The 27,768-nt window shown below is 34.2% G+C and overlaps 1 protein-coding gene across 5 annotated transcripts in view; it reads left to right on the top strand.

Annotated features, from left to right (window-relative positions):
• The window catches only part of PTPN4 (protein tyrosine phosphatase non-receptor type 4), a 145,196-nt gene that overhangs the window by 95,465 nt on the left and 21,963 nt on the right, over positions 1-27,768 (top strand). For all 5 annotated transcript variants that reach the window (XM_072960831.1, XM_072960830.1, XM_072960829.1 and 2 more), the window contains 6 exons: positions 3,746-3,814; positions 10,350-10,475; positions 11,559-11,717; positions 20,784-20,943; positions 24,292-24,375; positions 24,469-24,525. In XM_072960831.1, the coding sequence (XP_072816932.1) occupies positions 3,746-3,814; positions 10,350-10,475; positions 11,559-11,717; positions 20,784-20,943; positions 24,292-24,375; positions 24,469-24,525 (655 nt within the window). The remainder of the gene's footprint in view (positions 1-3,745; positions 3,815-10,349; positions 10,476-11,558; positions 11,718-20,783; positions 20,944-24,291; positions 24,376-24,468; positions 24,526-27,768) is intronic.

The following is a 27,768-nucleotide window of genomic DNA, read 5'->3' as shown; positions in this document are numbered from 1 at the left end:
GAGAAACCCCACTTGGTTATGATTTATTATTCTTTTTATATATTATTTAATTTGCTTACATTTTCTTCAGAATTTTTGCATTTATGTTCATGAAGGATATTTTTCTTTGCTTTTCTTTTATTATAATATTATTATCAGGTTTGGTTTCAGGGTAATTTTGGCTTCATTGAATGAGTAGGGAATTATTCCCTCATTTTTAGTTTTCTAGAAGAGTTTCTGTGGTAATTTTATTTCCTTTAAAAATATTTGATAGAATTTTCCAATTAATCCACCTAGGGAAGAAGTTTTATTCATAGAAATCTTTTGAACAATGCATTCAAATTCTTTAATACATATGAAGCAGTTCGGGTTTTCTCTTTCTTCCTGGGCAAGCTTTGGTAGTATATGTTTTTCAAGGAATTTATCTATTTTGTCTAAGTTTTTGAAAGTTTTTGGCATAAAGTTTGTAACACTCCCCTATTATAGTTTCAGTATCTCCAGAATGTATTAATGTCATTTCTCTCATTCTTGATATTGGTAATTTGTATCTTCTCTCTTTTTTTACCTTATAAGTCTTGCTAGAGGTTTATCAGTTTGGATTAAAGATTTCACTGTGAATGCCAAATAAAACTTTTCTTCAGGCTTGTGTATAGCTTGTGGGCCACCCTTTGTCTACCAAGTCTCAAAGGAAAAAGGTGACTGAAAAATACTTAATCTTAACCAGGTTCCCATTCAAGTCTAAAGTCAATAGATAAGCATTATCAAATATATAAAACTTCAGGGAATGTAACATTCCTGAGCCCAATTTGAAAAGAAGAAATTAATGGTGAAATTAAGCTATCTAAGAGATAAATCACAATAACTCAAGAAGAATCTTGGCGAAAGAACTAAGAATAGAGATTAAATTCTTTAAATATGGAACCAATCCTTGACAACTATAAGAATTATAACTATAGAATAGAATTAAAATGTTATAAACTTTGACGAGGTAGAAGTAATAGTATAACTAAGAAATAATAATATAACCAAGAAAACAAGAGGGAAGCAAGGAACTAGTAAAATATGAGAGTCTGTATTAATAAAAATTAAATGTTAACACACTAATTTTTTAAGGTTTTCCTGACCTTTTTATTATCCTCCTCCTCCCTCTTCTTTTAAAATGAATGGCAGCGTTTTTATTTCCTTTAATTCAAGGGAAATCCATTTAATATTGTTTTCATTGTGACATATATAACATTATCACATTGTGATAGAATTCTATTTGTAGTCTTTTCTGTGTATCCTTTTCTATGTATGTATAGAGTTTCAGAATAATTTTTACCTGTTCATAATGGAGATTATTTCTTAGGGGTATGTCTATGGCTAAATCTGTTTACTTTTTTTGTTATGCTTTTATATATTGCTTGAATTGCTTATAATAAGCTTATATTCTCTCACCAATTGGTATTTCTCATTGTCCTAAAGATGAATATCTTACTGTCAGAATTTAGTGTTCTTAGATTATGGTACAGTTTTGCATTTTGTTCTAATAATGCTAAACTCCTAAAGAATAATATTATGGATAATATGAAATATAAACACTCAATTTCTCCCTCATATTTGAATTTTATCTTTATATTTTTAATTACAAAATTCAACTAGTTAATTTAGCCTTTTGAGTAATAGTGTCCTCCTCGCTGGAAAATTAATGTATCAGTCAGGGAAACAGAAAGCCGTATTGATTTTTCAAATAAAAGCAATTTCATTGAGGCCTTTGGTTACACAGGTGTGAAAAAGGCTGGAAAAGCAAAAGGAGGGGGGTTTTGGAGAAGCAAACAGGTAGAATGGGTAATGACTTAGGATCAGAAGCTTGTGTTTTTGGAAAAGCAAAAGGAGGGGGGTTTTGGAGAAGCAAACAGGTAGAATGGGTAATGACTTAGGATCAGAAGCTTGTGTTACTTCTAGGCTGGAGTCTGCAAGCCTAGATCTGCTGATGTACTGTTAGAGGCATTGTCACAGGCAGTTCTGGATCTGCCAGAGAGGTGCTGTTTCGATCAGGGATGGTGCCACCCACAAGGTTCTGTTTCTCTGTGTCGTATCCCCACTGTTGTTACAGTAGCTACCGGCATCTGCCAGTCACCTGCTTTTGACTTGCTCCACTTTCTGATCTCCCACCAAAACAAAAGCAGAACCTAACAGAAAGCCAACTTGCAGAGGAACTTCGAAGATGGAGTTTGTTGTCTCACAGCCTCTAGAAAACTTAGGAGAGCAGAGACGGACAGGATTGAGGCCTATAACAGCTCAGTTGACCTTAAATTAAATTACTGTATATAAGTAAACCATGTATGTTTATAGTTGTAACAGCTAAGTTTTATGTTTATAGTCCTTTACATATCCAAAATACCTTTTAATCATCAAAATGATTAATAATCTTGTCAATGAGGTAGGAATGGCAGCATGACAAATGTTTATCTGAGCACAGTCCTATGACTAATGGATACACATTAACTGTCTGCCTTTTTCCTCGTAATAAGCAGTGGTTGGGAGTGCTGGAACTTTTACAATACTTGAAATGTAGTATTATTAAGACGGAGAGTTGGAACTTGGAATATCAGAGGATTTACTACTTCCTCTACCAAACTCTTCACACACACACCCTTCTTATCTCTGTTCCAAAATATACAGGGGATTACAATCATTGTTTTAATGTAGGAATATAAACAGTGGTGAGCCTTAATCCGTTACCTGGTTCACAATTGCAAGTACAGTTTACCTTTTTAGAGGAAATATAGTTTCTTAAGAAACTTCAACTTACCTAAATTTTAAAATTGTGGTAATGTTTCTGACTTTTACATTAAAATGGCAACAAACAGATTCTGTTCACATTTATCTATACTTACCCGTGGAAGATGATCTTAAAATTGTTTGCTTAGCTTTGGAAACCTCTATTGGGCTGCTTTTATATGTATTAGATTTCTTTCTTTGTAAATAGTTAGATTTGATATACTAGGCATTTATGTTCATTCACTCTTAAATAATGTGATGTGTCAAGCAACAAATTCACTGAGAACCAAGTTTTTACAAACAAATCTGTTCAGAACACATTGGAGTACCACAGAGGAAGATCAGTTCCCATGCATGAACAGTGTGTTTGCTAGTCAAGTCAGCTTCAAAACAAATCCTCTGTCATGCCCAACTCCCAGCCATATTTCTGTTCTTATTTCTTTGCTATATAAAAATACCTGGAGTTGCCTGTATCTGGGCATGGAGGGATTTGAGGCTGTACCTATGATCATTATCAGGAGACAAGGAAGGAAAGCTTGCTCAAGGAAAAAGCAGTTCTTCAAGATCCCCCAATTTTTCAGGCCCTTGATTAAAGAGTAGTAGCCAAAGCACAGACATATGGGATGAGGGCAGGGCTTAGATGAGCTGGGACATAGCAACCTATCTCTGAGTCTAGTGGAAGTGCCTTTCCATGGCATAGCAGAGAAGGAATTCGTCTCATACAAAATTATTTCTTTCATAGTCACTCCCAAACAAAGGAATATCTGAAAACAAAGTTTTATTGTAGCACATCATTGTTCATTAATGGAAGAAATGTAATTAAGCTTCATCTGTTCACATAGAGCTGAAATGTAGTCATTCTTTCCTTTTACCTTCTGCTCCCTTTTCTCCACTAGAAATAGCTTGTCTCTTATGAAATTGTAATATAGTCATCTTGTATATTGTCATTTGATCTCATAGTTCTCTTTAAGATTTTTATTATTGCACGTCTTATGTATTTCAGTGGGAGAACTGAAGTCCAGTCAGTTCAGTATGGCAAAGAAAAGGCAAATAAAGACAGGATATTTGCAAGGTAAGCCACTTCTGTTTCAGTTTCTGAATTTTTTTAAAAGCAATGTTAAAATTATTAAAAGCTCTTTTTCCAAATATGATTACAGAATTATCACATGATCCTTTCTTCAAGTAAGCAATAAATTATGTTGAGGGAATAATGAAACAGTTTGTCTAGTTTACTCAAACTTTTTTTTAGTGGGCTAAATTAATCCTGTGCCAAGCATTATAGCTCTGACTAGGCTGAATCAGGCATTATTTTATTAATATAACATTTTGTTGGAAGGTTTGTTTCCCTTTTGTTAACATTTTTAAGAAACATGATGACTCACTTCATATATTATCTAGCCCATTTCTGTATTTATTTAATTCATGTTAAGAAATAAGTTGCTTTTTATTTTGGTGCCATTTTGTTATCTTTGTTTTTTAAGATGTGATAATAGCCAGTTTGTCTTTTTTTTTCTTTTTTTGAGTAAAAGAAGATTTATTCAGAAAGATGTACACTCCATAGACCAAGTGTAGGCCATTTCAGAAGGCTAGACAGACCACAAGGCATGGGGGCAGTGTGTTTAAAGCAAAAGTAGATACACTCTCCATAGACAAGAGTGTAGGCCATCTCAAAAGGCAAGAGAAAGGCCACCAGTTTGCTTTTCAATGAGTAAGGTGACATGATCAGATTTATGATTTAGAAAAAAGTTTTATGAGCAAGAATAGAGAATAAATTAAAAGTAAAGACTGGGTATCCAGAGACCATCGGATCATTGCAGTAATCCAAAAGTAAGTGAGGAAGACCTGAACTAAAACATTGGTAATGAAATGGTTAATAGGGAACAAATTTGAGGAACATTTTTTGTGGGTTGAACTAGCAGGAGTTGTTGAGGTGGAGGTCTGTGAGATACAGGAGTATCTGAAAAGACTATTGGATTTGAGTGACATACAATGGATAGGGGTTACAGGAGAGAACAAATTTGTGATGGAGAAAGGAGTTAAGCTAGCACAGGTCTAGTCTGAGATGCCCAAGCAACAATCTAATAGGATTATCCGGTAGATGGTTAAATAATCAGATGCAGAGCTCTGACAGAGGGAGACTGACCAAATTGGTGGCAGCAAATATTTATTGAAGACCTACTCTGCTGAGCATTGTTTCAGGACCTGAGAATACAATGACGAATAAGATATACATCTTAGTCTCATGGAGCTTAAATTCTGATGATGCAACAGATACCTAATATAAGTAAAGGACTGAGCCAGTGGAAGGCCATAGAGCTGGAGCCTGCTTGTTATGTTTCAGGAAGAGTTGGCCAATAATGGGCCAGAGTGAACAAGGCAATGGGAGAAGAGATGGTTAGAGAGAAAAGAAGAAGCCTGAATTTGAGAATATGAAAACTAATATATGTATGTATATGCATGACTGGGACATTGTGCTGTCCACCAGAAATTGACACATTGTAAGTGACTGTACTTCAATTAAAAAAAACAAACAAACAAAACCCAAAAAACAAAGTGAAAGCAGCAGCCTGAATTTGAACGGCCCTAGGTTAGAAATGATAAGGATTTAGGATTTTCAGTAGAAGCCATTAGGGGCTGAGAGCATGGAAGGGATATAAACTGACTTGCATTTTTAAAAATGTGGTAGAATTCTTTTGTTTTTGAGTGATAAACTGAAGTATTTACAAATATGTGATTTCTAGGATTTGCTTAAAAATAATTGGACTGAGAGGGCTAGAGTAAGTGGTAGAGATAAAACATGATTCACCATGATAACAGTTGTTGAACCTGGGTCCTGAGTGCCCAGGGTTTTTTAAACTATTCTCTTTGCTTTATGTTCATGTTTGAAATGTTCCCAAATAAAAATATGAGGGAGGGTGGAAGATCGACCTGGAAACTGTGATAGAATCTCTGTATAGTAGGTAAGTGGAAAGAGGATGGCCAGTTAATCAAATTATGGCTGACATTTATTTTGTACTTAACTGTGTCAGACAATTTTTGTATATTAACTCAAAATCCCCGTAACTCAATGAGTTAATAAATCCATTACAGATGAGAAAACTGAACAAGGTTGAATAATTTACCTGAGATTATACAGATAGTAACGGATGTAGTCAGGATTCTAACCCAGGCATTCCAGGTTCTAACCCACGCTTTAACCTTTATACAGTAGTTTTTGTTGTTCTGCGTGAGAGCTGAATGCTTGACTCCTTTCGTGTCTCAGGGATGTGAAAGATGATCCTGTTTATTGCCCTTCTCCTTCACTAGAATGTAAGCTCTAGGAGGGCCGGAGTTCTGTGTATTTCACTCACTGCAGTAGCCAGAACTCTCTAATGTTTGGAATATGGTAGATGTTCTTTAAAAGAAGCGGTGTATTTTCAGTGAAAATGGCTTAAAGAGGGTAAGTCCTTTAAGACTTCTTGTGCTTGGAGTCTACTGCCTTTGGAGGTCTGAGAGTTTTAATAAATGAGAATTAAGAGAATTTTGCTTTTGATTTTACTTTAATTTTGCTCTTAGTCTTTATCCAAAAGACCTCCCTGCTTTGTTTCTAGAGTAAAATTTGTTTTTTTTTCTTTCCTCTAAAAGTAGAAATTGCTTTATTGTTTTTTCTACTCATAAAAGGGATAGCTTATTATTTTTCTTAAAGTTCCAGTAACGCAAAATAATGTAAAGAAAAAACGTGACCCCAACACAGTCATTTAAAATTTTTTTGTTATTTAGTAATCAGGATTTTACCATGTATACACTCACAGAGATACTTATATGTATAATGTATATATTTTATTTGTTTTAAAATTGTTTTATACTTTCTGTTGCTTTTTTTTTTTCACTTGACATATCAGGAATTTTCTTTGATGTTGAAAAATCTAGTCATTTATAATGTCAGTAAATCTTGAACAGTTAAATCCTTTTATCCTAAGCTGTAGATTCAACTTGAAGATTCTTCCCTTTATCCTGGCACATATCTGCCTCCAGAGCCAGAGTCATTGCTAAGACTGTCTGAGGCTGGGCCAGTACTATGCCCAGAATGCTTGTAAAAATAAATAATAAATAATACTATGAGTTCTTTGGAGTAAGGACATTTGAAACAAATCATTAAAACATGATTTTTATGTGTTGAATAATAAAAATTTTCTTCATTCTGGCTTACCCTCATCTTGATTTGTCTATGAATAATCTACCTAACAGGAAAATTGTCAGTGAAAAATGCCTTGATACAGGAAAGATTTAGCTGGTCAGGGCTATAGCATTTTGCTATGGTAAGTTTGATTGAATTTGAATGATCAGTTCATTTCAGTATTTGTTCAAGAAAGTTTTCAAATTGATTTATTATATCTTTACTTTTAGATTTATTGTCTATTTCTCTATTAAATATCAATCTTGGTGTCATGTTAGTGGCCTGGTTATTTCAGAAAGAAGGAAAAAAATAAGAACACAGAGATGTCTATCCTAACAGATATGGCTACTGAAATTATTCAAATTCCTCCTTTTTGCAGTCTTAGCTACCCTTGTTTCCAGTTAGAAAGTACTAAGGACCTGTACAAAGGTAATATGTATAGTAAAATTTTAATTTGAAGACATTTTCCTTGAAATTGCTCTTGAGAAAGAAATAATTTCCTTCCTATCAACTTTGTTTTAACTTAAAATGTATATATTTGTTCTAGTTCTTAGTACTGTAACTCCCTTCAGACTTGATAAAATCAAAGTAAATATTTTTCTGATTCTTTTCTGTTAAAACTGCACCATAACAAAATACTTATACTTTTTTATTCTTTCCCTAACAAGAAGCTTACCTTTTTTCCTTACTTGATATTTATAAAAATACTGAACATGATTTTATAACTAGTTCTACTGTAGTAATATCCTAATATGAATACTAAATCATAAGAGTTTATATATTAATGTTAATATCACATGCAAATGACTATGTGTTAATGCTTTAATATTTTTGATCATATCAGATTTTGAGAAATATGAAGATAGTTATACTTGTGTTTTAGTTTTTCATTTTACATATGCATCATTAAAATGTGAAATTGTCTAACAGGTTATTTTATAAAACAAATATGCAGTATTCAATGAGTAGTAGACCTAAAATTTCCAATATAATGAGTCCCAATTAACTGTCCTGTTTCTTTTTTTATGCTGGAATTGTGTAAATCTTCCTTGAAGTAATAAGTTATCAGGTAGAATGAGGTTTTAATAGTCTGTTTTTATGATCCTACTATTTCTGAAAGACTAAGCTTTTCTGGGATTGTGATAATCTGATACATATCCATCAAAATATTATAATGATTTTAGTAATTATTAAATTATTCTCTTAGAGTGTTACAGAATTCTAGAATTCTTGCCCACTCTTTGGACTGTTAGTTGGCAGTATAAATAGAAACTCTTTGAATTGCTTTCATACTTTTTCAATTATCATGTAATACCTAAGAAGAAAGCAAAAGAGTATTCCCATGCAACAGAAAAATAAGGTGCCATGATCAGAAAATAAATTTACCACATTGCAAACACACTGATGAAGTGTGGTATTTTTTTCTCTGAAATTTCCACACTCAACAGGAAACATAGACAGCAAGCTTAAGTGGGTGGGTCTCTGAGGTTAAACTGTTAATAAAATAAAATACTTCGAAATTTAGTTTTAAATGCAAAGCTTTTCCAACCATGGTTAGTTTATTTAACAAGAGTAAAGTGTTCTGATGCTTTATATTAGGTGAGTATAACTGCATTTTTTTTTTCCTCCTTCAAATGACTCTTTCCCTCTTTTAAAAAATGAAATAGTTGATCTCCTGACTGTGGTTTGTGAACTCACTTACAGTTTACATTTAGTAATCCAGTGTGTGAGGAAGAATAGTTTATTAACATTAAGAATTACCATCAGTAGAAGAGCCATAAGTGCTATTTCTTTTAATAATCTTTACTTCATTAAAAAAATCTAATACATGAGATAATGTATTTTTACTTTAATTGTGACTGATAGGAACATTTGCACTGCAATATAAGGGAGTTGGACTAAATGGTATCTTGGGTTGTCCTCAAATCAGAAAATCCTGTAATTTAAACTCATGACTATGGGAAATGCTTATGCTTAATTTACTTTGAATTCATTTATGCAAAATGAAATCTTAGTCAATGACTGTTTTAAAAATTGATAACATTACATATGTCTCTTTTAGAAAATGTTCAATATTTTTAAATTAATGAGATGACAGCCAACTATACCTCAAAAAAATTAATAAATAAATAAAAGGAAAGAAAGCATTGTCATTAGGCCAAACTAAAAGATTATGGCTATGAATACATAAAATGATAGGGCACTTTCGTGGTTTGGACTCATAAGTAATTTAAGTTACTTATGGTTTAGTAAAATTAATAGATTAAAACATTGCACTGAAAATTTGGATACTCATAAATCTTAAAATTCAGAAGGTAGGGAGGGACCTTAGGAGCATACGTTTTACTAGTAGATACATACATTAAGATGTAGAAACCTTAGTGATTTGTCTAAGGGAAGGTCAGAACTAGGATCGATGGTCCCCACTCATTTTAATACTTCCTACTATGTATGTAAATTTTATTGAGGACTCTTGATCAGTGTCTCCATGCTTTTTAGTCTGGTCTATTTCTATGTGCTTCAGTGTATTTATTACTGAAATACTAAACTAAGTTATTTAGAAGATGACTTACTATGTGTTTTTATATAAGTAGCTTAATTTATTATATTAACCTTCATATGAACTCTGCATGTCAAAAAGCTAGCCATTTAAATAGATATCACATATTTTCCATGAATTTTGGCCACTTTCTGAATTTGCGTATAGAATGTTTCAGCTGTTAATTTACCTAGAATTCTGAGGGGTTTTGATCTCTGCAAAGATCAATATCTTTTCTGAAAACATCATTTAATTCTCATCTTTATCACTAGAATAACTGACAATATATAGGTGATAAAACATATCCTTCTCCCCACTATGAGACAAAATAACCTTCCAAGTGTCTCCTGAAGAAGAAAAGAAAAAATCCACTGGTCTACTGCATATAAAAGGGGAAAATGTATAAATAAAATGTAATGTACATAATTATCATTTTTGCCCTGTCCTCATTAAGGCAGAGGATCAGGATTTAGGTTTAAGGACATTCAGGTGACAATATGCTATGAATTGTTTAAAACACCCCAAAGTAAGCTAGAATTCCAGAAACTCTGAAATAGAAATAGACAATATCTATAATATTGATAGTATTTTCGGAAACATTTGATAGCTAACTACTCCATTGTTTTTTATTTCTTTCACCTTCCTTTCTTTGTTTCTTCTCTTTTTCTCCTCTTCCTTATTTTTTTTCCTACTTTTTCTAGCCTATCTTTACTTCTTTCTTCATATAAAGCAGATTTACTTTCTTAGGGAAGTGTTTGACAAACAGCCTCCAAATGCATTAATTTCATATTAGTAAACTCTTTACTTTTGCTTATCTAGAATATGATCTATTAAGACAAATTCTGAGATTTGATGCATTGTTTGTGGTGTAAAAATAAAAGTTTTTACATATTATTTAAATTATTTCTCCAGATCCCCAAGTAAGCCCTTGGCACGGAAATTAATGGACTGGGAAGTAGTAAGCAGAAATTCAATATCTGATGACAGGTTAGAAACACAAAGCCTTCCATCACGATCTCCACCTGGAACTCCTAACCAGTAAGTATCAGGTGTACATTTTGCTAATTTCTAAATTTTTGGCTATATGTTTCCATTGATTGAAAATCGTAACATGTGAAATTTAAATCTTTTGTTCAGACATGATTTTTGTTGCTCCAAGGCATTATTATTTCCTCTTAGCCTGCTGATCATTGTATAAGTGGCATGGAATAGCCTTGGCGAATGAGAGTAGAGAGTGAAATAAAGATGCTTGCTTAACTACAGATTTGATTTTTCCAGTAAGAGTCGCTAGCCAAAAAATCAAGATCCACTAGTAGACTTAAACTGGGGACATGGTTGTTGTTGACATAATCCTTTTCCATGTATATTTCCGACATAATTTCTAGGGGAGCATATATTCTTTGACTATGCTAAGTGATTGTGATTCTCTTGCTTAAGCTCCTACCCCAACTTCTGCTCTACCATTTTTCATGGTCTAGGAAAAGGGATTTCCAACGTCAGTTCCCACAAGCTTAGCCATAGCTCTGCTAAGAAGCTGTGTTACTCAGCACTTCCTGTGTATGTACTTCATTCTAGCATTTCTCACAAAAACTATATGCTTTGATGTAGATAGTAATAATAAGATAAAAAAACTCGTACTGGCCAAAGATGTTATCTTAATTGTATAATATTAACAAATGTATTATATGTATTATATATATGTAATTGAGATAATGGTAACCAAATGAATGACAGCACACTGACAGTTCTTGTTAACGCAAAAGTTTGATATACCAAATGTTTGAATTTTGGCATGGAATGTAATATTTAAAGAAGTCTTTAAAACTTGAAAGACACAAAGTTTTAGTGACTAAAACCTAGAAACATTAAGGTTGGTAGAGAAAATAGATGGCTGAAATAGATAAAATCCTTGTGGCAGATTGGTAACTATAGCTCAGATCTTTGACTTCCTATTCTAAGTTCTTTCTGTTTACGTCGTACTGTCTTTGTCAGAGATTCAGCTCAATAAGATGAGGTTAGGCTTAAAAACACACACCCACTTTCTAATGAAATCATATAATTAAGAAACATGAAAATATGAGTTAAAGCACATTTTTACTGTTTTTCTTCCTCTTTATGTAGTCGAAATTCTGCATTTACACAAGAGGGAACCCGGTTACGACCATCTTCAGTTGGTCATTTGGTAGACCATGTGGTTCACACTTCCCCAAGTGAAGTATTTGTGAGTCATAGATCTCCATCTTCAACACAAGCTAATAGCATTGTTTTGGAATCATCACCGTAAGACCTTTTTTTTCATTTACCTTTCTTTTTATAGAAATGCCTCAAATTGTTTTGTTTGAAATGATCTAGGAAATTATCATATTTGACACAAGATTTTATTTATGCAGTGTTTTAAATACTTATCTATTTGTAAATGTGCTTTTTTGTTCCTAGAGGTCTTGGTGCCCCCCACCCCACAAAATCACTGTTACTATTTTGTTGACTCTGTATATTCTTAAACTTTTAATGCATACAATCACATATTTCTGCAGATAAATGTGTCACTGTGGCCAGGCAGTCAAGTGATGAAAGGTAGAGTTTTCTTAATATTTTTCAGGAACCGTAAGAATGAATAGAAGGTGTTGGGAAAAATAAGTAGCAAGGGAGAACTAAGTAAGATGACCATCACACTGAAAATAAGTTATAGAAGTATATATGCATCATTTCTAAAATTCACTCATATCTCATATTATATACTGATGCATAAACTAAACTTCATAATTCAGTATTTAAACCCTATCAACATACTTACCCTAACATTAATATGCAACATATTATATTATATACTGATGCATAAACTAAACTTCATAATTCAGTATTTAAACCCTAACAACATACTTACCCTAACATTAATATGCAACATCTTGATTTATTAGTTTATATAATACAGTTAGTTCAAATGCAAGTAAAAATACAGTGCAAGAATTAGAAAAAAGTCAAATATAAAATTCATAGATAGGTAAGAAGAGTCATTAATTGTTGAGAAGAGGGTTAAGATACAGTGAGTGGGATCAAGGTTAAAGAAAGGGTGAGTCTGAGCATGACAGATGGATGGAAGAGCAGATGGAGTGATCAGCATAGCAGTTGTATGTGCTCCAGGAAAATGTGCCCAGATATATAAGAACCATTGTTGTCCTCAGTGTAAGGCCAACCAAGGAAGACTGACTAAGCCATTAAGACAAGTGGAAGTTTAGTCTTGGTAATTCACATCTTGGTAAAACCTTTTGATTGTGTGTATACATTACAAAGACTAGAGGAATAAGAAAAATATATACTGCACAGTGACACCTGTGGAGAAAGAGTGCACAGGAGATAGGATTAATGAAAATTTAATATTTTATTACTTTAAAATTATAATTCTAAACTTTTAAATTTTTAATAATAAGCATTTATTGCCTTTAAAACTATGAAACATTAAAAAGTACAGTAATTAAGGACATGATTGAAATATTAACTGGTTAAATTTTAAAATGACATACTTTCAGCACATAAAAATAAACCATGTAGCGGAGTCTCAAAAGTCTATCTTATTACAGAACAAAACAGTATAACTCACACAAAGTAACTTATGGGGCCCAACCAAATTATCTTAATCAATTTTTGAAGGGTCTTTTTCATAGACACACATACACATATGCATACACGTACAATTAAGTCTTTCCTTGCGTAAATTTTAGAGATTCACAAACCCAAAAAATCACTTAACTCCTTAAAATACCTTTGTTCTACTTTCCTGACCTGAAGTGAAGAAACAAGTTTGGAATAGATTGGAACCACACAGTGTTTTTGCTTCCCCTGCACAGTCCACAAGAATTTCAAATACTCAGGGCTTTCTCTTTGGACATGTATTTTATGAAGCTTACATGTTTGTATTCAGATTTGAATCTATAACACTGTTTGAAATTCAGCCAGTTCTAACCTTAGAAATAGAGTTCCGAAAAGAAAAGCTGAATGGTAAGCTAAGTAACTTACATTAGTTGCCTATACTCAGCTTTTTCATAAATTACCTCTCTGTTCTATGCAAGAGAATGCAATAAAATAGGAGAGATGTAATCCCCATTTTATAGATGAGAAAGCCACATTTATAGCATTTGTCCCAATTTGCAGCACTAAAACCCAGGGACTCTTACCTGAGCCAGTCAGCAGAACTATCCTGGACAAGGCTTTGTTGAATTTTTTTTTTTTCAATTTAGAGGAAATCTTTTTCAACTTAGAATTCATAGATTTTAGCTTTGCATTGGCCCAATCAGAATTCAAACAGTATGTTAGATTAAGCACATAGCATTTCAACATAGTACACTGAAATAGATGTCAAGCCATCTCACTAATTCCCTGTTTTTCTGAGTGGGTGCAGAGGCTTTAAGGTGAAACCTGAGTCCTGACTTCCATCACTGGGTAAGTTTGCCCCCTTCACAAGAAGAAAACACTATTAACTCGCAGGTGTGTTTATTGTGGAAACAAATAGGAGATTGTTTTTACTACTTAGAATAAAGTTACCATTTATAGGCAGCGATAATTGAAGCTACATCCTACCATTTCCTTCCTTTCTTTCAGTGTTTCACAGAAAATTAGACTGTTTTTAGTTTGTGATTTTTCTGAGATAGACATTAGCCCTAAATTAATTTAAAAATACTTAACAGATTTTTAAAAAAATAAATCCACACCACATTGCCAGTATGTAACAGGGAAGCTTAGATATTTGTACAAAATAATTGCAAAGCATGTGAATGGAATGGATAAAATTTTTTTTTAAATTATGGTGCAGATTGCTAAAGGCTAAACAGAGAAGTGTTTTGACTGCAGGATAAGCTGCTTTCACTGCTGTTGCTGAAGCATTCATGAGGAAATGTGAAGCTGACTGAACTGAAATAAGTGGGGAAAATTTTTGCCCCCCTGGCTTAATTGACAGTTTTAACAACTCTTTTGCTGCTATGTTATAATATATTACTCTGTTGACAGCAAAGTACAGTTAAATGTAACATTTTCATTATTTGCTCTTCACTTAACATTTTCCAAAATGTCAAGGTTTAGGATAAGCAAATTACTTGTGAAAAACCCCAGTGTGAAAGTTGGGCATTGGAACACCTTTAGAATTATATTCCTGTCTCTCCTTTCTCTTTTCTTAACATCCAAAAGTTAACACAGGTAGTAATTTTTCCACAAAAAATTTTATGTGGGTAAAATTTGAACAGTGTATGTTTCAAATCCTGGTTCCCACCCATTCCCCTTTGGATCATTTTAGGCAAATTATTGATTTTAAATATGTTAAAATCATTCAGTTAGCAATATGTCAGCAATTAAGGTAAATATGGATATTATTAGAGTCCTGATCTCTACTGATCTTGCATTCTGTTCATTTTAAATATAAGTTATTTCTATTAGAATTTATTAAAATATAATGGTATTACCCTTACAACCAAAAAGAAATTGAAAAAATAGTCATGTTTAGCATACGCTCTGATAAGTTCTGTTGAAACCTCGGATACTGGCAGATGGAAGTGTTGCTTAGCTTTTGTCTATTTTATAAATTGGCTTCTGAGAAGCATTTCATTTGAAGAAAAGAGTCCACTGCTACAAGTTTAGAAACCCCTATTTAAAATAACTTTCCTCCTGCTTTTTGCAGTTATTTTCTTTGAGGTGCAACTAAACTTAGTGTTTAGAGCACAAGCTCTGGATTCAGACTGGGTTTAAAACTTGGTTCCACCACTTCTAATTATGTGACCTTGGGTGAGTTATTTTATCTCTATAAGCCTTAATTTCCTTACTTGTAAAAACAGGATGATAATATCTACCTCATAAGACTGCTGTCAACATTTAATGAGGTGCTTAGTTTGGCAGAGAAAAAGTGCTTGGTAGATATTAACTATAATAATTGTATTACATCTATCAGTTAATTTGGAGGGATGTATATTAGCAGCTTTTAAGTATATTGTCAACCATCTGTCTGCATGTCTCAAGTATGGATATCTGGTTGAACACAATTCTCCAAATTCTCAGCTTTATCCTTAGTTGTGATTAGTCCCTAATCATAAGAGACTCTATGCAGACTTTTTAATCCCCAAATGTTAAATCCATTTCCCCGAGCTATTCTTTTCTAGACTGACCCATTCCAGTCCTTGAGTCACCATATCCTTGTCCATACCTCATCAATTCCTTTTGCTTAGTCCTCAAAACTTCGCCTTCCCTCTGCCATTCTGGCACTGATAACTTCACCAGCAGGCTCAGCTTAACCCAATTCCCATACCAGTCTTAATCAAGTCTAGCAATATCTCATGGAGCCATGGAAATACTAGGCTGATCTCAGACGAGGAAATAAATGAACCAGCGAGGGTGTGGATGGATGGAGTGTCAAGCCGTGGGACCTCAGAGGATACACACCATATTAGATGCTATACTTGTGGCAGCAAGACTAATTGCAGGTCCGTGGGCTGCTATCGCTGCAGAATACTTACCTGCCTTCTATCTCTGGCAGAAGTCTGCATTACTTGCATTTGGGAGCTAAGATTGGAGACTTAGAGTTTGGTTGAAACCAGGAATCTCAGGTCTGGGACTCTGGTCTGGAATAGATTCCTACTGATAAAATAATATGACATTTTCAGTTCTGTTCTTACATTAATCATATCCCTGGGAGTTTAAATGCACTTTAATTGCCTTGAGCATCAATTAATAATCAGTCTGAAATGGCATTTATTTTGAAATACTCTGAATGTCACTATAAATTAGCAGAAGTATCAGGAAGTCTGAATTTTGAACCAGAATTTTATCTGTATCTTACAGAAGTATAGTAGGGGTTAATGCCCAGTGAAGACTTGGATGACACTAGTGATTATATTTGAATAAGACATGGGCTCCTGGTCTGTATCTTAGAAAATAAGAGTTTTAGAAGGAGCCATCATTCCTGGCAAGAATATGACTTTTGTTTGTTTTCTAGTTGTAAAATTAGAGTAAACTTTATATTTCTATGAAAGGTATATTGGTACAGTTGAACCTGTAGCATTTTTCTAAATTTACAATTTTCAGGGTTTATCTTGCTCATTTTTCTTTTGTATGAGTAATTACAATGACCTCTTTGAGATTATATTTTCTATACTTTCCCTGTGGTAGATTTTTTCCAGCTCCTGTGTTTAAAGCCCCTTAAATCACCTCCCACTTAGAAGATTCCAGCCATAGCCTTGATCCCTACTTTTTTCTTTGGTTCTTATTTCCCTAGTCCTGTCTAACAACCTGACAGTAAATGCTGGTCTTCTCTTTAAGTTGTAGGTCCCTTTTTTCAGGGCCAACTGTTAATTTTAGTGGGGCTGTGTTCCACTGTGCTGCCTGGTGGTTCTTCACAAGTGTGTGATGTCTCTTCATTCTGTTTTACTTGGCAGTTTTTGTTTGTTAGTTGTTTTTGTTTTGGCCTAGAAATAGTACCTTTTTTTAAGAACTGGCCTATTTCATTATTTTAAATAAATTATCATTTCAAACTATAATGCATGGTTTACCTATGAAAGTCATCTTCCTAGAGAATTGTTTAAGTAATAGATTGACTCATATGATATCTCTACATTAGATATGAACAAGGAAGTTGTTATGATCAATTGAGTTAATACTTTTGGAGTATGTCTTTAAAATGTAATTGATAACTTTTGCCCAAAATAAGAATTGTAGGGGTCTGTGTTGAAATCCTTGATTACTTTTATAGACTGTATTTAGGTAGATGGAGAGTGAGAGGAAGAGAGAGAGAGAGAAAAAAAGAGAGAGGAAGAAAGAAAGTGAGGGAATGAGTGTTTGGTTATTGAAGTTGGAAGCATAGAAAGGGGAGATTGTAACTGGGATTACTGGGAGAATACATAGTTTGTGAAAGCTCCCCAAACCAACCTTAATCCTCTGAGGTAATCAGGTATCTGGAGAGCCTGTCCTCCACTCTCTGTGAAGTTACTTTAACAAGAAAGTTACATAAAACAATGAGAGAAGGTGGGTAGCCCCTGTCCTGAAATCCAGAATTATACTGTCCTTTTCTCTGTTGCATTTTGGCTAATCCTCTCAGTCTGCACTCCATTCTGCTCACTTTTTCTTTAGAATTTGGCTTGAATCCCAACCCGAGCCTGTATACTTGGATTCTCTTCCTTTCTGTGTCTTCTATGGACTTTGAATGATTAAAAGAGAGCTTATATTCAGATGCCGACTGGTGTCTGTCAAGCAACACTGGATGGGATTTATGTGGACTGGAATGCCTGTTGCCCCCTCTAAAGGCAGCAGCTACCACTTTGCGTTGTCCAGTTATTGACAGCTTGTAATGCAGTTCCATTCTTTCCTGAGCTTCCAGATTTTTCATTCTGGAAATCCAGATTTGTATGTAATTTTTAAAATGTAGTCAATTAACTCAACATTTTCAATGAACAGGCCAAATGTATGTTGGCTAAAATTGGCCCACAAGCCATCAATTTGCACCACTGTTCTAAGACAATGATTTCTAATGAGAAGTACATAATGAAAATCACTTCTGGAGCTTTGTGACTGTAACTGCCTAATCTGTAACCCCAGAAATGCAGAGTCAACAGTCTAGCAAAATGTCCCATAATGTCAGTTCTGTCAGTACTATCACCCTCTTGTTACTGAGCATTGCCACTCTTAGGCCCATGCCCACCGGGTTTGGCTCTCTTCAGTATTGCACTGCATATCAGGCTTGAGTTTGTCCGTCTTGTATATTTTGCCACTGTATTTAGACTGTTAGCTGAACCAAGAATAAAGTTGCTCTGACTCTGTTCCCGCCGGATCTCAACCTTATACTCTTCCCCACAGGTCTGTAGTTTTGAGACGAAGTGCTTCCCAGATGTGATAGTTGTATGCAAAACTAGAAAAAAGCTTCTGTGCACTTGGCTTAAGTGGTTACACTTAGCCCCAAGTAAGGGATGAGACCTGTTGGTTGATACATATGGAGTCCTGCTTTTTACAAATTTCGTATCCATGAGGCTCTTCCAAGGGTTGCCATCTTTGTCTGTCCTAATCCCTTACAACAGGCCATGGTTGAAGTACACGTCTCTATTCTAATCTGTGGAAACTTTTTCTTGGACCAGCAGCACTTGAATGTGTTGGATTAGAGGCTTGGGCTCTTGGCTGATGAAATTGGCAGAATAAAAACTAGTATGTTTGGGCCCTGAATCCCTGGCCATCAAGGTAGACCTCAGAGAAGCTTTTGCTGAAAAGAAGTATGCTCTGTGATGGAATCCTTATAGAATTATCAGAATTTAAAGCATTTTGTGCCCTGAAAACTAATATGCAGAAAGCTAGGCTAGTGGGCATTATTATTTACCCACTTATTTAGTGATTATGTTCTATACCAGATTAGAAAATTTGAGATTTTTTATTTTCTCTTATGAGAAACTTCACTGAAAGACTATGTGCTTAGACCACTCATTATTAATCCTGTCTGACTTCCTTGGCACTAATCAAATTTTTAGCATTGATACCCATATCTACCAGGTTTCTAGCAGCAAGTCTCTAAATAAGTTCACAGTTTCTCTACCTAGGGAGAGTATATGTTTCGAAGAGCCACTTTGGCAGTAATCTCTGTATTAGTTATCTTGGGCTAAATTATGCTGCAGTAGCAAATTACCCCTACTTACAGTGACTTACAACAGCAAAGGTTATTTCTTTCTTACGTTATATGTACATCGTGGATCTGCTGCAACTGTACTCCATATCATGGTCGTTCTAGGACCCAGATTGACAGCGGCCTCTGTTCGAGCCATTGCTAGCCTCATGGCTGAGGAAAAAGAGAAATGTAAAACTTTCTTTCTACTCATGTACACCAGAAATAATTGATGCATTGTAAAAACTGACTATACTTCAATTAAAAAAAAAAGTTACTACTCACATTTCATTGGCCAGACCAAGTCATATGGCCAAGCCTGGTGTCAAATCATGGAGGAGTGGAGAGTAATTTTTGAACAATAATAAGATCTAATACAGTTCTACTCCCTCCAGCCTTTCTAGCTTGTATCTTAGGCATCTGTTGTCAGTCAACAAAAATAAGCAGAAACTGGGTGAAATCTGTGCCTGAGTACCACAGCAGCGGCCGTGGGTTGTTGACACAGCAACTACCTCTCAACTCTGATCTGTCCTCCGGCAATGGAATAGTAATTCTTTTATTTTCCCGAAGGACCCCCTGCCATTTCAGAGATAAATGGTAACCCCAGTGATGGTCAGTGCTGTTATCAAGAGCCATTTTCCCCTTGTCAGATCTCTTAACCTCCACAGCTTCCTAGGGTACAAGTTGAATCACTGGTTCCCCCTTCTGGCCTTTGTGGAAAAGTCGTTTAATACAGCTTCACACAAAATACATATACTGTGCTCATTCTTAAAAGCTACAATTTTTGCCTTGAAGCTTCCCCTATCATACCTAGCTCTTTTTATCAATTCCTGCTGCTACAAATTGAGGCTTATGCTCTCTAATGTTAATTGGATTTTTGCTTCCTCACCTTAAATCATATATTCCGATGTTGTCTCATCCAGTTTTGTAGTGACCTCAAGTACTCTTACTCGTTGTGTTCATCACTTTCGTGAATTGTGTTTTATTTCTAAATAAAATGGACCATCCACTTGAGTTCTTTTGATAGACTCAAGTATCTTATCTGTGGAACAGCTCAACTCTTAGTTCTGATTTCTCTGCCTGTCTTATTCCTTGGCTACCCATATGACCCCAGTGAAAACCTTAAAGAAGGGTTTTTGGAAAGGTAGATGCATTGTTGTGATGATTAATAAATATCTTGTATTTTATATAGAATATTTAAAGTATGTTTTATGTAGAACTGTTTATAGATTTGATAAATAGGAAATTAGATTTATTACTTAAACTTCAAAGTTAAGAAAGATTTCATGAAACAATGGCACTTGCAAATAAATACAGTATTTAAACCTTATCTCTTACATATACATTGTGAATATCTGCGTGGCTTGACCCTAGCTCTCTTTTTTGTTTAATTGTGGTATAGTCAGTTTACAATGTTATGTCAGTTTCTGGTGGTCAGCACAATGCTTCAGTCATACATGAATATACATTTATTCATTTTCATATTCTTTTTCACTGTAGGCTGCTACAAGATATCGAATATAGTTCCCTGTGCTGTACAGTATAAACTTGTTTATCTATTTTATATATACCAATCATTATCTACAAATCTCAAACTTCCAGTTTATCCCTTCTCACCCTCTTTCCCCCTGATAACCATAAGTTTGTTTTCTATGGACCCTAGCTCTTAAAATAATAATTCTGTAAGACAACTTCCAAAATATTCATTATTTTTCTTTTTTCCTATATAGATCACAAGAGACCCCTGGAGATGGGCAGCCTCCAGCTTTACCACCCAAACAATCAAAGAAAAACAGTTGGAACCAAATTCATTATTCACATTCTCAACAAGATCTGGAAAACCATATTAATGAAACATTTGATGTCCCATCTTCCCCTGAAAAATCTACTGTAAGTAGCTTCTTCAATTACTCTCACATTTCTTTGAAATTTTTAAATTGTAAATGTAATTTCTTCTGTATCATATCTTGTTTTATCTGTAAATTACAGTACAATACTTTCTCTTTTTCATCATATGTTTGCTTATGAATTGTGCCACCATGTAATCCAATTGTGGAATTCCCTTTTATCATCATTTACAAAACATTCATTGCTCTAGAAGTTAATTTTTGACAAAATTGTTGTCAGCCTTGCACAACAGACATTTCCAGGACAAATGCTAATAATCCATTAAATACCATTAATTTTATTATGTAATTCACCTACTGCAAAGACTTTATCATTTTCATCAACCTTTTGAAATTGAGTACAGGTCTTTAGAATATATAATCACTCTGTTCCTCAAAATAGATTTGTGAATTATTTTGGTACTTTTTACAAAACAAAATGGTAAATTATAGAATCCATGATTTAAGAATTTTCATTGCTTCCTCAAGTAGATGAAAATAAAACAAAGGTGAGATTGTCAGTAAATTTTAAGGATATGCTGTGTCCATGAAGAAGTATAAGGATAGACAGAAGCAGGGGTGTATTTCAGGAAACTTAAAGGGACATCAAGGACTAAAATAATATGCATGAAGAGGAGATTCCACGGTAAGTGTTGGTGGTGCCACAAGTTTCTGCTGGCCATTGCACTCTTAGCCATCTTGTTTTTCACCTATAGCTGTCCCACATTACCTGAAGTTGAAAAGTAAGAGGCAGCCACTCTATTCATCCACACTTACTGCCCCATCACCACAGACACATCCAGAAGAGATCAGAATCCTTACCAAAAATGAACTGGTGCTACCTGTGTGATGATTGTATCATTCGTTCACTGATTCATAGTTACTGGGTCTCTCTCTGGGCTACGTTCTTAGGCAGGTAGTAGGAGTACAAAGACAAATAAGACATGGTCCCTGCTGTTAAATAATCTACAATCTAGTTTTTTTTTCATATGCAAAAATTACGTATTGAGTACCTACTATGTGCCGTGCATTGTTATAGTCTCTGGGAATTTAACAGAATAGAATAGAAAAAAATTTTTAAACTCTGCCTTAATGGAACTTACATTCTGGGGATAAGAGTGAGACAAATAGTAAACAAAGTAAATAATTTAAATATATAGCATATTAGATAGTGTAAATGCTAGGGAGGAAAATAAAGCCAAAGAGGGCTAGGGAATTTTGAGAGTAGCATGTTGCAGTTTTAGATAGAGTGAGCCAGGGATGAATTTAGTGATAAGCCATGTGGATAGCTGGTGGAAGAGCCAGTAAGCTGAGGGTGCAAAGTCAGGAGTATTACTGATGTGGTCAGGGAACACCAGGGAAGTCAGTGTGGCCAGAGCAAAAGAAGCCAACGAGAAGGAGACAGGTGCAGGAGAGGGCCAGATCCTAAAAGCCTCGTCTTATAAAGATTTTGTTTTTCAACCCTGAGTGCGATTGGAAGCAAATAGACATACCTGAGGAGAGAAGTAATATGATGTTACTTAAGTTTCAATGTAATGGTATTACTCTGACTATTATGTTGAAAGTAGACTGAAAGCAGGGTAGAAGTAGAGACACTGGATGTGAAGTATTGCACTATTCCAAGAATCCATGGCAATTTGGACCGAGATGATAACCTTGGAAGGAATAAGACTTGGCTGATTTCTGGATGTGGTTTTAGGGTAGAGCTGATGTAATATGCTGATGGATTGGATGTAGAGCACTAGAGGAAGAGTGAAGTCAAGGATAATAGCAAGGTTTTTGGCCTGAACAACTAAAAGGAAGAAGTTACCGCTTGCTGAGATGTGACAGGCTATAGGTAGAATGGGTGTGGGCTCAGTTTGGGACATGATATGTCTATTAGAAATCCACTTGGAGACAGGATTCTGGAGTTGAAGGGAGAAGTCCAAGCTCAAGTTGAAATATAGAGAATTCATGGCATGTAGCCAGTGTTTAAAACCATGAGACAGGAAGAAATCACCAAAGAAGTACATTATGTGCAGATATCTAAATAAGAGGTTCTAGGAATTGAGCCTTCAGTCCTCCAAATTGTAAACATGAAGGAGATGAAAGAAACCAGCAAAGGAAACTGAGAGAATGCAGACTAAAAGGTAGAAAAAAATTAGTCAATTGGCTGATGAGAAGAAAGTTACAGAGAATAACCAACCGTGTCAAATGCTACTAGTAAGTCAAGGAAGGTGAGAACTGAGAACTGAATGCTGGATTTAGCAATGTGAAAATCTCTGCTGGAGTGCTGGGGATGAAAACCTGACTAGGAGGATGGGTTTAGAGACAATAGAGACAGCTAATGTGGACAGCTCTTTCAGGAAGTTTAGCAGCAAGAGGAAGGGAAGGAATGGGGCAGTAGCTGGATAGAGAAGTGGGGTCCAAAGAGAGTTGGGGTTTTTTACTAATGGGAGAAATAAGGCTGCTTCCTAGAAGGATGGGGGAAATGGTTAATGCATGGGAGTAGAGAATTGCTTTGTAATATCATTGAGTGTGGCACACGGCATGGGAACTAGAGCAAGTAAGAAGATAGTATAAGTTCTATAATTAGAAGTGATTATAGGGAATTCACAAGTATATAAAAATAACTAATTCAGCTGTGGAGTTAAGGGAAGACATCCCAGCAATGATCATCTCTGACCTGTGTCTTGAAGGATGAGTAAAAATTAGTCAGATACTTACCCTTAAAGAGCAGGCATAAAACATGTTAAGTGAAAGAAGCCTGTAACAAATGACTGTGTATTATATAATTCCATATATGTGAAATGTCCAAAATAGTCGGATATATAGAGAAAGAAGATAGATTCATGGCTGACTAGACGCTGGGGACTAGGGGACAAGGGGGTAGGGAATGACTGCTAATGGATACAGGGGGTTTGGTGGGGGCAATGAAAACATTCTAAAATTAAATAGTAGTGATATTTGTACATCTCTCTGACTATAGTAGAAATTACTGAATTATATACTTTGAATGGATGAAGTGTGCAGTATGTGAATTACATCTCAATAAAGCTGTTTTTAAAAAGCAGAGGGAAAAAAAAGCAGAGGAAGTAACATGAATTCACATAATATTTTTGAGTATTTGCCATGCACAAAGCTTTCAGCCAGGCTCTAGAGATACTCTGATTAATTAGTTAATAAAGCCCCTGTTGCTCTTGGCACTTGTAGTCTAGCATTTGGTGGTAAGAAGGCATGAGAGAAATTTAAATTATGATTCTTTGTATACTTTGGATAATATCAACACACAGAAAGGATGCCTCATGTATATCTGAAGGATAGAGTATAAATGAAGAAAATTACAAGTTACATTTATTTTTGTCTTTTAAAGCCTAATGGTGGTATTCCACATGATAATCTTGTTCTAATAAGAATGAAACCTGATGAAAATGGAAGATTTGGATTCAATGTAAAGGTAATTTAGAATTTATATTGTATTCAATTTTTGAATTCAGATGTTTCTATTTTGGTAATATTTGACTAATATTTGATTTGCTCTATTTTTCAGGGAGGATATGATCAGAAGATGCCTGTGATCGTGTCCCGAGTAGCTCCAGGAACACCTGTGAGTTATATAAATCTTGCAAGTGAATCCTATTTTCAAGAATACATACATTTATATTAGTTTAAATAAAGGAATAAAATTAATCATTTATTTTAATTTGTCAAGTATCACATGTTGTTGGCTGACTCTCTTAAATTGCTGGGAAGTTAGTTTTTATTTATTTCCTGCCTATAAGAGTTTTTAAAATCCTTGTTTTTACAAAGAACCTATTTATGACTTTCAATGTTTCTAAAATGTTAATAGATTCTTTCAAAAGAACCCCTTTAAACAGCAAAATGGAGACAGAGGTGTAGTTTTTGTTTGCTTGCTTTTTTTGTTCGTGTGTTTTTTCATTTAGAATTGTTTACCTACATTCTATTGTCTAGTTTCTGTTTAAAATACTTATTTTAAACTCTTTATTATGAACATTCTAAACAAAAGTAGGAAAAATATTGTATGTGCCCATTATGATGAACCCCTGCCATATCCCATCATTCAGCATCAGCACCGTGAACTTTTTGCTTAGCATAAGGACAATTCTTAATAAATTTTGGGTGCATTATCTTTATTACTCCTATATATAGCAAATATTGCTTTCAAATTCCCATCTGTGCCATTGTCTACTCTGTTTAACTTCTTTTTTCTTACCTAAATGGTCTTCAGGGACTTTTTAGTCAGCACCCATTGTCATTTAACTCTCTTTCTGTCCTGGGAAATGTATGAACCAGCAGCCTGAGAGCAAGAGGCCAGTTATGGGTTTTTTGGTGCTCTGCAGCAACCTCAAAGTTGATTTGAAGATTATAGTAAAGATTGATAAAGGATATTATGATACATGGTTTTGGTTCTAGTTTTTAAGGACTTTGTTGATTGCACATATTGGGGTGCTCATGGAATACCCCGGCTTAATCATAAATACAAAATTTATCATCTAGCTGTAGAAGTATCTCACAAAACCCCAGGACAGGAATGCAGTCAGACTTCTAGAAAGAACTTTAAAAGTCATCAGGATTCTATTTTTCATCTCTATTTCTTTTTATGTGAATGTTCCATTCTTCTCTCTCAATATAAACCAATCTGTACACTTAAGTCAGCTTCATCTCTCAAGCTACTCCAGATAAAATATGTTTTAAATGAAAAGTGTACTTAGTAGCAGCTTCAAGCCATGTCTTGTAACATTACCACCTCAGACATACTCTACCTTCAAATATGATTGTGATTCCAAAATCTCTATTAAACAGAAATTGTATAGCTACCACTATTCTGCTCCTCAGTCCATGTGGTAGGGCATGACTACTAGTAACTTCTAGATTATATGCATTACCATCTCAGCAACCCAGAGTCATTAAAAATTACACACTCCTGGGAAGTAAAAATCCTTCATAGATCTAGCTTGGGCCAGAGGTCCTCTTTTAAACAAATCACTTATTATTGGAGGTGACAAGTCAGGGATATGATGTATAAAATAACTGTTGAACCTACTATGCATGTGAAAGGTGGGCGAAATAGTCCGATTATTATTGTTCTGTACATATTGGAAATATGTGTGTCTGCAGACTCCAAACAAGGAGATGAAAGATTGCTAAATTCTCATCTATCAAGTAGGAAGTTAGATAATGTTTAAAATAAAAACTAAAGAAAAACAAAATTGGATTGTTATTTAGAGATACTGAGGTAAATACAAAAGATGTAACTAAACTGTTGAAGGAAATTGCCTCAAGAAGGGGAGATGACAGGGAAGAACACAGATGGTGTCTTACCTTAATAATCTTCTAGACCTAGTCAGCTCTTCAAACTGTGTGATGTATGGCTTTGCCAAAAACAGACATTTTAACTTAAAACTGTTTTCTTAATTAAATATATGTCTTCTCACCTGACATTTCCACTTTTAGGAATTGCCCCTAATGGAGTAGTTGTAATAAAGGATACACAAAAATGTTCATTGTAGTATTGTTGTAAAAGTTAAAAATTGGAGGGAAAATCAAAATGTATTTCATTAGAGTTGGTGAAATAAATTATGCATTACTTTGCAGCTACTGAAATGATGATGTAGCTTTATGTAAGTATGGAAATATGTTCATAAGATGGTATTATGAAAAATGCATATTTTATAATTGATATATTTACTCAGCCATAAAAATGAAATCTTGCCATTTGCAGCAACACAGATGGACTTAGAGATTATCATACAGAGTGAAGTAAGACAGACAGAAAGACATATTATATGATATCATTTATATGTGGAATCTAAAAATAATAGAAATAAATTTATTTATAAAACAGAAACAGACTCACAGACTATGGTTACCAACGGAGTAGGGGGGATAAATTGGGAGTATAGGATTAACAGATACACACCACACTATATAAAATCAATAAACTACAGGGCTTTACTGTACAGCACAGGGAACTATATTTAATATCTTATAATAACCTATAATGGAAAAGAATCTTAAGATATATATATATATAAATATGCATAATTGAATCACTTTGCTGTACACCTTAAACTAAAATATTGTAAATCACCTATATACTTCAATAAAAAAAACAAGAAAATGTATATTATAATTCCATGTATATTTTTGTCTAGTTTTTTTTAAATGTGAGTTATATACATTTTAAAAGTCTGGAAACCTGCTAAAAATGTTAGCCGTGTTTCATCTGGGTAGTGGAATTACTGGTATTTATCACTTTCTTCCTTGTTCCTTTTTTTAATTGTCTGAATCATGACAGTGAGCATGCATTGCTCTTATAATTAGGAAAGGTAATAAGCCTTTTTTAATTTGTATGCCAGTTGTAATAGTCATAAAAGAAATACTGGTTTTTCTGAGCAGTGAATGTGGATAGTTTTCAATTAGGTAAGGGATGTTCAGGGAACATTCTATAGACAGGTTGATTTCCAAACAGAATTTTATGACTAAATTTTCTTTTTAGGCTATATAGATTACTATATTGGTAATTTTTCCTTTCTGCCACATAGAACTATGTTCTATAAATAGTGGCTGAACTTAGCACAAATTAAATAAGTAGAAATTTATAATTTTTATATTGTTTTATTAACTTAGAGGTCATAACAGTCTTCTAGTTAGAAACCTTATTTTAGGTGACTAGGGGGAAAAGACAGTGTTTCAAATATTTTAATGTCATTTTTTTATATTGGACACTTTCTAAAGTAGATAAAATAATCCCCAAGGTCATGTTTTTCTTCCTATCTTTTGTCACTACAAGAAGTAAGAAGAAACTAGAGAGAATGGTCTGAACCTT

This window comes from Vicugna pacos, chromosome 5 (genome assembly GCF_048564905.1).
Source record: "Vicugna pacos chromosome 5, VicPac4, whole genome shotgun sequence".
Classification (NCBI taxonomy): Eukaryota; Metazoa; Chordata; class Mammalia; order Artiodactyla; family Camelidae; genus Vicugna; species Vicugna pacos.
The sequence above is the reverse complement of the archived record's forward strand: the minus strand, read 5'-3'. Positions and strand labels throughout refer to the sequence as shown.